Raw genomic sequence first — 15026 nt, 5'->3', positions numbered from 1 at the left:
GGAAAAGACTCTGATGCTGGGAGGGACTGGGGGCAGGAGGAGAAGGGAACGACAGAGGATGAGATGGCTGGATAGCATCACTGATTCGATGGACGTGAGTCTGAGTGAACTCCGGGAGTTGGTGATGGACAGGGAGGCCTGGCGTGCTGCGATTCATGGGGTTGCAAAGAGTCAGACACGACTGAGCGACTGAAATGAACTGAACTGAACTGAACACATATATTTGGAATCTAGAAGAATGATACTGAAGAACTTATTTACAGGGCAGCAATGTAGAAACCGACATAGAGAATAGACTTATGGACATGGGGAGAGGGGAGGAGAGGGTGAGATGTATGGAAAGAGTAACATGGAAACTTATGTTTCCATATGTAAAATAGATAGCCAACAGGAATTTGCTGTATGGCTCAGGAAACTCAAACAGGGGCTCTGTATCAACCTAGAGGGGTGGAATGGGGAGGGAGGTTCAAAAGAGAGGGGGTATATGTATACTTATGGCTGATTCATGTTGAGGTTTGACAGAAAACAACAAAATTCTGTAAAGCAACTATCCTTCAATAAAAAATTTTTTTTAATTGTTTAAAAAAAAAGACAAATCATTGCCATCTATTATTAACCACAAATCCCATCAATGGTTCTAAGTCTTCTGTCAGAGATGTCAGTGGTATAAGTAGTCTGGATTTCTTTTTACCTCATTGTGACTCCAACCTGCTCTCAGAAACCTATGGAGATATTTCCACTGGTTGTGAAGGAAGCTAATGGCTGCAAGCCTGCTACCTGTGGTACACCAATAAGAAGTTTCTGTAAGAAATGCTAAAATGTTTAGTAATTGCTCCCAAGGTCCCACAGCATGCATTCTTGAAAGGTAGTGAGCTGTCTAGAGAAGGATGGAATCTATCAGGATTCCACAGTTAAATCCTGGCTGCTAGCAGCTGCCCTGTGCCCTCTGTGGGTTGAGAGGGCTTTTCTAGAAGGTGGCACTGGCTCGGGAAGCCGCCATCAGCTCTTCCAGTTCACCCACTTCCGCAGCTGGTGAATTCCCTGGTTGGTGTTGTCTAGTTGTTAAGTTGAGTCCGACTCTGCAATCCCTTGAACTAGAGCCCTCCAGGCTCTTCGGCCCGTGGAAATTCCAGCAAGAATACTGGAGTGGGTTGCCATTTCCTCCTCCAGTGATCTTCCCTACCCAGGGATCAAGCCTGTGTCGACCCACATCTCCTGCATTGGCAGGCGGATTCTTTACATCTGAGCCACCAGGGACGACACCCTGAATTCCCTGGTACTGATGGTCATCCCACCGGGAGAGTTTAGGAATGATCCCTGACCCTCAAACTAGCCCACATTCATTGCTTTCTTGTGCTCCCCTAGCTGTCCAAGCAGGATTCTTCCTTTTGAATTTCCATTTTCTGCTCTTGGAGTGTCTGGTCACGTCTAGGGCTGGGAGTTATTATTTTTACCCAAAGGAGTATATTCCCTTACTTCTAAAACATTGCTTCAGCTATGGGGGACCTTATGACCCAAGTCGGTGTTTATCCCTGGTATGCTTTTTACCTTCTTCGGATAGGTACAGTTATTTCCTCTTCTGCAGTTCCCGGCCAACAACCTCCTGAGGCTGGTTGCCACACCCCTGGCAGGTACGGCTGTGTTTTAAGTAGCTCTGTACACGACGGGAGCCCTTTTATAGTTCTTCCTCTCCTGGGTGAGTATAGATTTTTTAAAGGCAGTGACAGAATGCATCTCAATAGATAAACCCTGACCCAGTTAACTAGGGATGAACAAAATAGCGCTGGGAGGAGCTCTTCTAATTTCTGTGCTTCTAATTCAGGTCCTACAAAATGACTAATTATGATTTAGGCTAGGGAAACAAAGGCTGAACTCTGCAAGATGAGAGTTTTCCTTTGGGGCAGAGAAGACCTCTTCTAGTGGCAGGAAGGGCACTGGGTTTGAACTTAGGACTTCTAAGCTTGATTGCCTGTTCTGTCTTTTGGGAGGTGTGTGCTCTGGACAAGTTACTAAATATACCCGAGCTTCCATTTCTATTACAAAGTGAAGGACCTGAACGCGATTCCTGAGGGACATCGTTCCAGCTCTCAATTCTCTGGTTCTGCAGAAAAGAATTTTAGTCTGTTTACAGGACTGAATCCAACTGGTTCCTGTCGTCCTTGGACTGCTCTTTTGGTGGTGGTGGTTTAGTCGTTAAGTCGTGTCCGACTCTTGCGATCCCATGGACTGTAGCCTGTCAGGCTCCTCTGTCCATGGGATTCTCCAGGCAAGAATACTGGAGTGGGTTACCATTCCCTTCTCCACGGGATCTTCCTGATCCAGGAATTGAACCCGGGTCTCCTGCATTTCGGGCTGATGATTTACCAACTGAGCTATGAGGGATGCCCCTTGATACAAGGACAACTTTACAGGTAAATATCAGGGAATATCCTTTTCATAGTGTTACACTTTTTAATGAAAAATTTTAATGGCAGTTATATAATCATTTAAAAATATTTTATTAAGCACTGGTTTTAAAAATGCGAGAGAAGAATATAACACCTCAGAGCAAATGCTTGAAGGTAAAACAAATATCACTATAAATATTGCACGTATAAAAATCTCTTTTTTACATCTTCACACAACTCATTTCTAAAATATCCTTTTACAGAGATACATAAATAAACTGCTTCCAAACTGTCAACGCTTGATACATTTAGTCTCATCACCCCACTGAGTCTGCAGGCTTCCAATCAGATATCTGCTCCTCTTACGTGCAAGCAACAGAACTTCCATCAGCAACACCTGAGCTCTCCTACCTACATCCTGTGAAGAGTAAATCTCTCTGAAAGCTCAATATTTCAGGTTATAAATTTTCTTTTCCTACTGAGAAAAAAAAGATCTTTCAAAGGCAGTGACAGAATGCAGCTTAAATGGACACAGTGTTAACATTGCTTGTTCTTCAGGGCGTCCAGGAGCTTCTGATTCTTGGTCTTGAACATCATGATAAAGCTGTTAGGCATGATCTTGCCTCGCCCATCTTCACCCACTTGACCCATAATTATGTAATTTAAACCTAAAAGAAAATGTAAGATTAATTTTTTTCTCTGTGTGTGTTGGTTTGAAACAAGACTATAACTTACCTCCAGATAAATGTTTTACAAATGGTGTAATTAGATATTTGTTCTTTCTAGCATAAAATCTTGCTTAAGGCTCTCATTGAAAAAAAAAAATCTAACTTTGACAGAATAGAATGTTCCTGCTCTGGTTACATTAAGAAACTGGATGGAATGATTAGACCCAGTCAGGTCCAGCTCTGCATAAGGTCTAGTATTTACTGAGTGTCCTCTACAAACACTATTCCCATGAAAAGCTCTCCTTCCTCAAGGGGCTGTCTTCAGAAGGCCCCTCCTGGTCCCACTAGGCTTCTGGATCTCCCCAGGCATTTGGAAACTATTGATCCATTGTCTTCCATTGTTGTCTTGAACTTTTTATTAAACCCTCCAACATTTATATTATGCAAGTTTCTGAGGGCATGGTTGGACCATATACTTCTTTACATTCTTTTAGTCCCTAAAAAGATATGTACTAAAAAGTACTTTTATCGTTGTACTATTTTTTTATATATCTGTGTGTCTGGCTAAGGTAAGTAAGCCTAGACTGGAGCCCACACTGAGGTATGTCGGGTTCAACTCTGAAGATTTACATTGCTTCAGAAAAACGTATGTGTTACCACCTCCTTTATTCTCCCTCTCCCCCTGTGTGTCATAAGAGACATTTCCCCCCTGTATAAGCCTTCCTCTGTGGTCCGCCACTATAATCGTAGTGGTCCTGAACCTGTGAAGGCTCGGCAGGCTGGCCGGGCAGATGCCACTGCAAGAGAGATGACAGTAGGTATGAGATCTGATGAGATGAGATCTGACAGTATCCAGTATCTGACAGTATCCAGACCTGGATTATTTGCTGTTCCGGATACTTCTGGAAAGAAAGTGTTACCTTTTACAGAGCCTTTACTATCCCTTCTTAAGAGTCAATGGAATTATTATTTGGAATTTATGTGGTTTACATGCATATTTGTTCTCATCTCTGATTATTTCTTCAAGAAACTACGTTTTAGAGCATAATTTCTGAGCAACAGCATATGAAAGTTGTACTATGTTGCTTTTTCAACAAACTATAAGGTGATGTTGGTCTTATTTTTCTGATGTTCACTTTTCTTAGTAGTGAGGTACAATGTTACTGTATTAATTCATTATTTATTCTTGATTATATCCTTTCTACATTTTGCTTTGAAGTTACCAATTATTTTCTGTTCAGAAATCAAGTCCTTAATACTACTTAAATATTATCAACCTCTTATCCATTGTGTTTTCAAAAATTACTCTCCCATTTTATTTATCATGTTTGTTTGCATTTTAATCTAGTTTACAGTGTTATATGAAGCTCTGAAGATCAAATCTGTTATGATAAAACTGATGAAAATTTTCCTTTCTGGCATTTTCCATTTTATTGTAGAAAGATTTTCTCACAATATATAAATTTTTTCAAAAATACAGTCGATGTGAGGCTGCTGGCCTCTTGACTTTTCTGAACAATCTGAATTCATAGTAAAGCTTTCTTAATGTGGATATCTGTATTTCTGTATGTGTGGTAAAGGTTTGGCTTCTTTTGATTGTGGAAGAGGTTTGTAATAAGACTGAGAAAAGGAACAAGCTGATGTCGGATGGGAAGTCATGGTTCATCACACAGCGGAGCGCCAGGCATTACTGCCATTCCAAAGAAAGAGAGCTGTGTATATGCTGTTGATGGAAAGCTGTCCACACATACATCATGTGGAGGGAAGGTTGAGCAGAATATGTGTAGAAAGATCCCATTTGTCTACATGTGTATGTACATTTTTACACGGACAGAACCTTCTGGAAGGAGCTTTTCACTGTGCCTCTGGGGAAAGGGAAAGGGCTTCCCTTTTTATTTTAAATCCTTCTCTACTTAGTTGGCACTAGTGGCAAAGACCGCCTGCCGATGCAGGAGACATCAGAGATGTGGGTTCAACCCCTGGGTTGGGAAGATCGCCTGGAGGAGGGCATGGCAACCCACTCCAGTATTCTTGCCTAGAGAATCTCCAGGGACAGAGGAGCCTGGTGGGCTATATAGTCCACAGGGTCACAGAGAGTCAGACACAACTAAAGCGACTAAGCGTGCACTACTTATTTAACTTTTTCAAAAACCACAGAACATACATTACTTTTATATACCTGTTTTAAAAAATTACGTGCCTCTGGCTCTAGGGTAACTTTCCTCTTCCTAAAATTTATCTTAATAAACTCACTCTCACCCATGAATTTAATAATCTCATATCTACAGATGAGCCCCAGATCTTTTATTCTAGCCCATAGATACCTCTCTCTTCTGAACACCAGCTCTGAATTTCCTGTTCCTTTTTTAAAAAAATGTTTTTATTTGGCTGTACTGGGTCTTAGTTGCTGCTCATGGGATCTTCAATCGTCACTGAGGTATGTGAACTCTTAACTACAGCATGTGGGATCTAGTTCCCTGAACCAGGAATTGAACTCGGGCCCCTTCCATTGGGAGTGTAGAGTCTTATTAGCCACTGGACCACCAGGGAAGTCCTTGAATTTCCTATTCCTTGATAGATATTTTCCTCTACACATAGTAGTGGTACTTTAAGTGCAGTAACTGAAAATCTCTTTCTCCTGAACCTCTTTCTTTGTCTGTTCCCTATTGATCCAACTTCAAATGCTTCTTGAACTCACTGACCATTTCCATTATCCTGTCTTCTTCCACAAGTTACAGGAACTGAGACTGGAGCCCAGTTCTGCCTGACTCCAAAGGCCCTCCTTCTCCATCAGAAGTGGGCAATACATGAGCCACGACTTGACTTCTCTAGACCAGCCATGGCATGGAAAGATCCATGACTTGCTTGGAGAGGCTCTCCTTTCCCCTTCTCTGCCCTTGAGCTCCCCCGGAAGAAAGCCGGGAGTTTTCTTGCTGCTCACCTCTTCTGAGGAGTGGGCACTGCTTGCAGACCACAATGACCTTGGCGCTCATGTTCTTGCCGGCCTGCTGAATTGCCAGATTGCCCTCTTTATAAATGTTGATGATCGAGACCGTGGCATGCAGACTCCCACCTCGAGGGATGGTGGTGATGACAGTGCCGGCCAAGACTGCAAAAGAAAACATTTTTAAAATCATAGGACAGTGAAGACCAATGTAAGCGAACTGAAAATAGTTGTATTGATACATTCCACTAACTTTCAGACGGGAAACATTTTAATGTTAGAAAGAAGGGCTTAATAAGAGTCATTAAATTTAATTCTGTATATCTGTCATCAAAATACAGGTTGAAAAACAGGAGTCATGGGGTACCACTGTATATTACCCTAGCTGTTAGGTATTGAAAAAAACTAAAATAACTACCAAACTGCAGTCAGTTGCTGAGACAGAGACTTGTTTCAATGTTTTATCCAACTTGTGGATCAATTACCAAATGTGGTAATTGCACCTCTGCTTGTTAATACTCAACAGGACCGTGTAACTTTAAGGCAGTGCCATAATAAGAAGTTGCATGATGGAGGTTTGAGCCATAAAGATCTGAGTCCTTGTGTCTGTGTGGGTGAGCACTTACCTTTCTGTATCTCCCCCTGGTTCCTCTCTTTTTATTTATTTATTTGGCCGAAGCTGGGTCTTAGTTGCCACATGCAGGATCTTAGTTCCTTGACCAGGGATCGAACCCAAGCCCCCTACATGGGGAGCTTGGAGTCTTAGCCACTGGACTTCTGGGGAAGTCCCTCTGGGTCTTTCATATTCTCTTTCTTATCCATCCTTTTTATCTCAATGAACAAGTCAAAGTATAGAACTGAGGTATAACTTTAAACATTTCCTTGGTTAGAAAAAATTAGCAAAATTCCATTGCTTTTCATTACGTAACTCTCTCTTCTTACCATGTAACACTCAGAGAAGAGTCTTCCGAGCCATGTAAAGAAAGACACAGTGTTTCACAAAGGCATGCTTCAGGCATTTTTTTAAGAGGGCGTATTTCATGTGATGCAGGACTTGGACTGAATGACTTTTTGATAATCCTGTCTTTATCCAGAAAACCAACTGCAGCCCCCAGTCATTGTGAAATCAAAACTTGCCCCTAAAGGGATTTCCTTGGTGGTCCAGTGGTTAAGACTCCATGCTTCCACTGCAGGGGGCATAGGTTCGATCCCTGGTCAGGGAACTGAGATACTGCATGCTGCATGATGTGGCCAATTAAAAACAAAAACAAAACCCTGCCCCTAAAAGAGTGTTACCAAGGCTGCTTAGGAACCAACAGGCCTCCTGTGATAGTATTGGGTCATTTTGCCGTGTAAGTCACAATGGAATGGATGGAGTTTTGGACTTAATAATATTACCCCTTCAGGATAAAGTGAAAACTCACTGCTTATGTGGTGTGCAAAGCTCATCACATCAGAATTCTTATTACGCCTTACTTTGATTCCCAGTGATGAGTGATTCTCTGCAAAATGTCAGTCGGCAGTGGAGTGGAATCGGATAGCTCTGAAGGACTGGGAGGAAGATTTCCTTAAGCACCTGTTACAGGAGATCACACTGGATGTGGGAACAATGACACCTGGTGCTACTAGTCTTCATTTTCATGCCAGTTATTTGCATTTTGGCATGCAAACTCCAGATACATTTAGGGCCCTAGTTTTTTTTACTGGCGTATAGTTGCTTTGGGGGCATCCCAGGTGGCTCAGTGCTGAACAATGTGCCTGCCAATGCAGGAGATACAGGAAACTCAGGTTCGATTCCTGGGTTGGGAAGATCCCCTGGAGTAGGAAATGGCAACCCACTCCAGTATACTTGTCTGGGAAATCCCATGGACAGAGGAACCTGATGGGCTCCACTCTGTGGGCTCACAAAGAACTGGACACGACTGAGCTGCTGAGCATGCAGTTACTTTATAATGGGGTACAACAAATTGAATTAGCTATGTGTTTGTGTGTGTGTGTATGTACACTCAATCATGTCTGACTCTTTGCGACTCCATGGACTGTAGCCCACTAGGCTCCTCTGTTCATGGAATGTTCCAGGCATGAATACTAGAGTGGGTTGCCATTTCCTCCTTCAGGGCATCTTACCGACTCAGGGATTGAACCCATGTCTCTTACATCTCCTGCACTGGCAGGCAAATTCGTTACCAAATGCACCACCTGGGAAACCCCAAATTAGCTATACGTATACATATATTCCCTCCTTCTAGAGGGCCCTCGATTCTTTACTGTCCTCACATCTTTACCACAATATGGTCAATCTGGGCTGCAGTTATCATTTGAAGGCATAAGGAAAAGCAAGCAAAGCTTCTTCTGGGAGGCCCTCTGTGTTAGGTAACCTATTTAGGCTGTAGCAACTTTCTTTTCCTGATAAGACTTTTCTTCCATATTCCTTTCAAACATAAGCAACATAATTCAACTTGGGATCATTTGCTCTTAAGCAGTTTTCACAGAATGTGCAAGATTTTTAAAAAAATTTTATTTATTTGATGCAGGATGCAGGATGCTTGGGGCTGGTGCAAGATTTTTTTAATTGGAAAAAAACTCTTTAGGAATTCTGATTCATTAGGTAATATCTGCCTGATATCTTCCAGTTTATAAGAGTTTCCAAATGGATTTCAGATTTCCAAGTTTTAATTTCATCCTCTGGAGGGACACTGCAGAGGAAATATTTGAATTTCTTCTGAGAGAGGCCAGCTTGTTTCTGATTTATTTAAGTTGAATTACAGATGTGTGAAAAAATACTCAGTACATGAAAACTGTGAGAAAAAAACAGGATGCAGGGTTTTTTTTCCTGGGGTGGGGGAAACACTGGGCTATACAGAATACACAGAACAGCAGTGTCATGTACCAGAGGTCAAATTATTAAGTTTTAAGTTTATGTGAAAAACGTGTATTTTCTGCTCACATTTTTCTCAGTTGTGAACTCTAACACTTCGAACAGTGCAACACACCTTAGTGTGGAGGAAAATATTTTCCTGGGTAGATGCAGAGTGTAACTGACCCTCTACCATCCCATTCATGGCAGTTCCTTTGAGATTAAGCGTGCAGTTTCGGGTTTCTGACTGAAGAGGAAAGACGGTTTTCTTTCTTACCGAAGTTGCTTGAGCAATAATTGCTCTCCAGAGTCCCCGACCGTCCACACTTCTGCTGACACAGGGCCACGGTGGGCTTTAAACCTTCATTCCAAGAAGAAATACATAAGATTCAGGAAAATGAATGCATATATAATTGGTGTTTAGGTCTGAATCAGTCAATTTAAAATTCTCATTTATTTCTCTGAGCCCCCAATCTGTCACTGCAATGAAATAATTAAAGAACCTGCAAAGGATATTCCTCATGTTACCAACTTCTACTCTTAATTTCCTCAGGGTAACTCAATGCCCTCTACTGAGCTTTAAACCTGAGATCAAAGATAACCCGAATTTAGCCCTATTCTCTTCTTCCTTTATATATAACTAATGCTGTATCCAAAAATAGATACAGTCTCATGTGCCCTGCTTACCAAAAACCCAGAACAACAAATAAGAACACAGGAAATATAGGTTAACTCTTCACTTCACCAAAGGAACCTTATGGGGTTCCCCTGTGAGTGGAGGGAGTTTTCTTGGTGCATTTGAAATTCACAATTATCCAAATGTTAGCATCACAGGTTTTGGGGAACAATGCTCATGTGATGAAGTGTGCTGTATCTGTACTCAGATGCAACTCATCACTAAAACATTTCGAGCCTGTCATTGCCTGTAAGGATCTTAAGAACTGAGAAGTAGGCAAATTTAAAAGTACAGCTAAATAGATAAACATAGTAGTTCTCAATTGGGGGTGATTTCTCCCACTAGGTGATATTTGTTAAACTCTGGAAATATTGTTGGCAGTCACAACTAGGGGATGATACCAGCATCTAGCATGTAGATAATCGGTGATGCTGCTCAACATTTCACAGTGAACAGGACAGCCCCCAACAACAAAGAATTATCTGGCCAAAAATGTAATTAGTGCCAAGGTTGGAAAGCTGTGATATGATGATAATATTTAATCCTTATGAAATGAAATGAAAATATTTAATCCTCATTTTCATCATTAAAAATGTTTCCAAAAGAGGTGGCAAGAATACACGGAAGAACTGTACAAAAAAGACCTTCAAGACCCAGATAATCATGATGGTGTGATCACTAATCTAGAGCCAGACATCTTGGAATGTGAAGTCAAGTGGGCCTTAGGAAGCATCACTATGAACAAAGCTAGTGGAGGTGATGGAATTCCAGTTGAGCTGTTTCAAATCCTGAAAGATGATACTGTGAAAGTGCTGCACTCAATATGCCAGCAAATTTGGAAAACTCAGCAGTGGCCACAGGACTGGAAAAGCTCAGTTTTCATTCCAATTCCAAAGAAAGGCAATGCCAAAGAATTCTCAAACTACCGCACAATTGCACTCATCTCACATGCTAGTAAAGTAATGCTCAAAATTCTCCAAGCCAGACTTCAGCAATACGTGAACAGTGAACTCCCTGATGTTCAAGCTGGTTTTCGAAAAGGCAGAGGAACCAGAGATCAAATTGCCAACATCTGCTGGATCATGGAAAAAGCAAGAGAGTTCCAGAAAAACATCTATTTCTGCTTTATTGACTATGCCAAAGCCTTTGACTGTGTGGATCACAAGAAACTGCGGAAAATTCTGAAAGAGATGGGCATACCAGACCACCTAACCTGCCTCTTGAGAAATCTGTATGCAGGTCAGGAAGCAACAGTTAGAACTGGACATGGAACAACAGACTGGTTCCAAATAGGAAAAGGAGTATGTCAAGGCTGTATGTTGTCACCCTACTTATTTAACTTCTATGCAGAGTGCATCATGAGAAACGCTGGACTGGAAGAAACACAAGCTGGAATCAAGATTGCTGGGAGAAATATCAATAACCTCAGATATGCAGATGACACCACCCTTATGGCAGAAAGTGAAGAGGAGCTAAAAAGCCTCTTGATGAAAGTGAAAGAGGAGAGTGAAATAGTTGGCTTAAAGCTCAGCATTCAGAAAACGAAGATCATGGCATCTGGTCCCATCACTTCAGTAGAAACAGTGTCAGACTTTATTTTGGAGGGCTCCAAAATCACTGCAGATGGTGACTACAGCCATGAAATTAAAAGACGCTTACTCCTTGGAAGAAAAGTTATGACCAACCTAGAGAGCATATTCAAAAGCAGAGACATTACTTTGCCGACTAAGGTCCATCTAGTCAAGGCTATGGTTTTTCCAGTGGTCATGTATGGATGTGAGAATTGGACTGTGAAGAAGGCTGAGCACCGAAGAATTGATGCTTTTGAACTGTGGTGTTGGAGAAGACTCTTGAGAGTCCCTTGGACTGCAAGGAGATCCAACCAGTCCATTCTGAAGGAGATCAACCCTGGGATTTCTTTGGAAGGAATGATGCTAAAGCTGAAGCTCCAGTACTTTGGACACCTCATGCGAAGAGTTGACTCACTGGAAAAGACTCTGATGCTGGGAAGGATTGGGGGCAGGAGGAGAAGGGGACGACCCAGGATGAGATGGCTGGATGGCATCACGGACTCGATGGACGTGAGTCTGAGTGAGCTCTGGGAGTTGATGATGGACAGGGAGGCCTGGTGTGCTGCGATTCATGGGGTTGCGAAGAGTCGGACACGACTGAGTGACTGAACTGAACTGAACTGAAAAACATTTGGTAATGATTCCCTTATATGCGGCAACATGTTAGGAAGAACTAAACAGAACCACTATCATAGAGCTGTACATATTGGGTAAGAATTTGCCCTTCTAATATATTCTGCTAACCCTTCTGTGAATTTACTCTTAATTTGTATCCCTGCTTATCTCCAAAAGGATCTAAAGTGTATTACAATATTAAAATATACACAGTTTAATGTTAAAATATACATGATAGCATATATATATGTATATTATAGAGAAAGAGCTCAGAAAGCATTTAGAGGGAATATTGCTCTAAAAGTTGGGGACCTAAATTTATCTAATTCACTGAGTCCAAAGCTAAGTGCCTTAGGGGTTCTCCTTAGAGCATCTTCTTATGTGGACCACTTGGAACCAGCTCCTTCTCGGCCTCAGGACATTAGTCTGGAGGTTGGGTGGGTGGCCCACCTGGACACTCTTCATCTTCCTGTCTGCTCTGTGCTGCCCTGCACACTCAAGCGTGGCACGGGGTTTTCAGCTTTCCTCTTCACGTGCTCCCTCAAGCATCTCAGTGGGTCCTCCCTCCTTGGGGACGATTGCTCTCTGGCTGTAGCCTCAACACCCCCTGCCTCTCAGATGTTCCCTCTGGTCCATCTTCGCCCCTCAGTCCCAAGCTCACGTGTCCTTCTGCTGAAGTCTCATCACCAATCTCTCATCCTTCATCCAACAGAACCTCCTCTCCTTTCAGTTCAGTTCAGTCGCTCAGTCTTTCTGTCTTTAGAGGTTCAATACACTGACCCCTCTCCTATTTCTCACTCCATTGCCCTGGCCCATCTTAATTCCTTAGCTTCTCCACGTAGTTTTCATGGTCCATTAGTTCAGTCACTTTCTTAACAACACTTACACTCCTGTTCTGCTCTGCCCTCTGCCCTTTAGAAGTCCGGTAGGAGACTCTTTTCTCTTTCTGTGTCTGCTCACAGACAGCTGAGAACACAGACAGACCCTCATCCAAGTGACAAACTGCCCCACAACCCCCAGGGCGCCTACCTCCCTTCTTGTTCTCAGGGGGTGACCTTGCCTATTTTCTGGTGAGAACAAAGATCACGGAACAAAATGTCCTCCACCAGACCTCTGAGCTGTCTCCATCTGTTCCCTCACTTCCTTCCTCCTCTAAGAGAGGAGGCTGCCTACCTCTGGCCTAAGGTCTGTCCTGCACGCCCTCTGGAGGCCAGCCCCTGCCATCTTTGTGGAAATTTCCTCCTCACTTATTCCCTTGCTCCGCCCTTCTGTTTTCCCTCTTTGCAAGCTGCTTCCCCTTAGCTTTACCACGTTCAAACACTCAGGCTCTCTACCTCCCTTCCTCAGGGCTGAACCCTCAGACTGAGTTGCTGGACGTGGTGTTCATTTCCTTGCCACGCTCCACATGCCCCCTCGCCCTTGTCCAGCTTCTACCTGAACCACTCGGCTCACACAACCCCTGCCAGGGTGTCCGGCAGCCTCCACATCACGAAATCAGATGGTACCATTCTATCCCTGCTCTTGTTTAAAGTCTCGTCAACATCTGAGTGAGGTGAATTCTCAACATTAAGTGAGAATCTAATCCTGAACTTTGCTTAAATCCACCAACAGCTTCCTCCACACTTAGGATAAAATCCCAAATACTTAGAGCATAAGGAGCAAGGTGGTAGAGCCCAAAGATGAAGCTAGAAGGAGAGGCCCCAGGGACAAAGTGTGAAGGAGATTGGCCCCTGCGCTGTCCTCTGGTCTGGCCGCTGGCCACAGGAGGCTTTTTAAATTTAATAAAGTTAAAAATTCAGATCTTTAGTTGCACTAATCACATTTCAAGCATCTAAATGTGGCCACCGTATTGGAAGGCATAGGCGTTGACAACAAATTCTGTGGGGGAAAGACACAGTCTGCGATGTTGGGGGTCAGGGGAAGGGGCAGGGCATGCTGTGGGGAGTTAAGATAGAGGAAGTCAAGGGAACTCTAGGAGTGTGGCTACAGATGCTGTGGCCCAGGCTTGAGAAAACAGGTGGAGAAGCAGAAATGAGACAGAAATGTGACAGAAATGAGTTAAATCTGATATATTTTCATTTCAATGTCTAGCAGTTGCAAACCTGTAGGAGATAATTAAAAATTCATGTTTGCAACTTCAGAGAAAGTTTAGGATGGATATAAAAGCTGGAGAACCACATGGGTGTAGACAGATGATTCACTGGAAAGAGTAAGGACACCAAGGTCCACTGAGAGAACTGGAGAAATATTGCTGCGATGTGCAGCAGTACACTTCCGGGCCACAAGGTGGCACACTTGTAGAGTGCTCAGAAAAATTAGCCCTTCTGGAAGTGCCTGTACTCAGGACAGCCCTCTCTGCGAACTGGCAGAAAATGGTGGGCAATAAAGCTGGGCTAATTTCAGCCCAGTTCATGTCTTAACCTTAGATTCCCCCTTCCCACTTTTTTCTCCTCCCTTTTAGATTTTTGAGATCTGAGGCCTGAAATGCTGGAGGGCTGTGCTGACAGGGTGTAGAGACAAGAAACAGGATGCTCTGTTGCCCTTGGACTTCTGAGGTCATACCCAGACCAGAGGTCCCCAACTGGTGTCTACAATACATAGAATATTTTTTGTTTGATTTACTCCAGTTTGAAAAAAATAATATATTTTGTATGGCACATTTTGGATCATACCCCTCCTTACAACAAAGTCCAAATACTGGCAGAAATGAAAACAGGCAGGAATCAGAGCCCTGAAATTTTAACCCAAAATACTACAGTTCTATGTAATAAAAAGGAAAACATGATTTTATAAATGCCAAGAAAGAAAAATTAGGCTTGTTATGATCTCTACTTATAATAGGGTTCCTAGTATTTTTAAGTGACCATAATTTTCTTGGATAACATTTTAAAATTATCTTATAAGCATTCTTATATCTTATACTTTTCTTTCATTCATGGAATCATATTATTCTCTTATGTAAGTTTTTGTCTTATTTAACTTACTTTAGTTTCAATTATTTTCCTCTTAATCAGGTTTTTCCCCCCTCACTTCAGAATAATTTTTCTTATACTCCTTAAGTCTGAGTAGAAATTTCAAAGCAGGCTTACTTGTAGTCGCTGGAAAGGTGGTGGTTACAGGCAGTGCAGTTGTTGTCGGCAATTTTTTGGGCCTGAATTTATAGTGACCAATAAATCCATCTGCAGTTAAACTTAAATCTGATAAAAACTGAATGAGAAGTTCGTTTCTCTCAGATACAATTGGCCTAAAAGGGAAAAAAAGTGTTTTAAAAATGCATATATATATATATATATAGATAGATAGATAGA

At 42.4% G+C, this 15026-nt stretch overlaps 1 protein-coding gene across 1 annotated transcript in view; it reads right to left on the bottom strand.

The window, feature by feature from the left end:
• Positions 1-2479: 2479 nt before the first annotated feature.
• The window catches only part of PCOLCE2 (procollagen C-endopeptidase enhancer 2), an 84708-nt gene continuing 72161 nt past the window's right edge, over positions 2480-15026 (bottom strand). The window contains exons 6-9 of the mRNA XM_069563310.1: positions 14808-14962; positions 9134-9217; positions 5997-6164; positions 2480-3055 (exon numbers count right to left, since the gene is read on the bottom strand). Coding sequence (XP_069419411.1) covers positions 2925-3055; positions 5997-6164; positions 9134-9217; positions 14808-14962 — 538 coding nt within the window. The 3' untranslated portion in view covers positions 2480-2924. The remainder of the gene's footprint in view (positions 3056-5996; positions 6165-9133; positions 9218-14807; positions 14963-15026) is intronic.

The sequence above is a fragment of the Ovis canadensis genome, chromosome 1 (genome assembly GCF_042477335.2).
Source record: "Ovis canadensis isolate MfBH-ARS-UI-01 breed Bighorn chromosome 1, ARS-UI_OviCan_v2, whole genome shotgun sequence".
Taxonomy (NCBI): Eukaryota; Metazoa; Chordata; class Mammalia; order Artiodactyla; family Bovidae; genus Ovis; species Ovis canadensis.
Note: the sequence above shows the minus strand (reverse complement) of the source record. Positions and strands in the feature narration are given on the sequence as shown.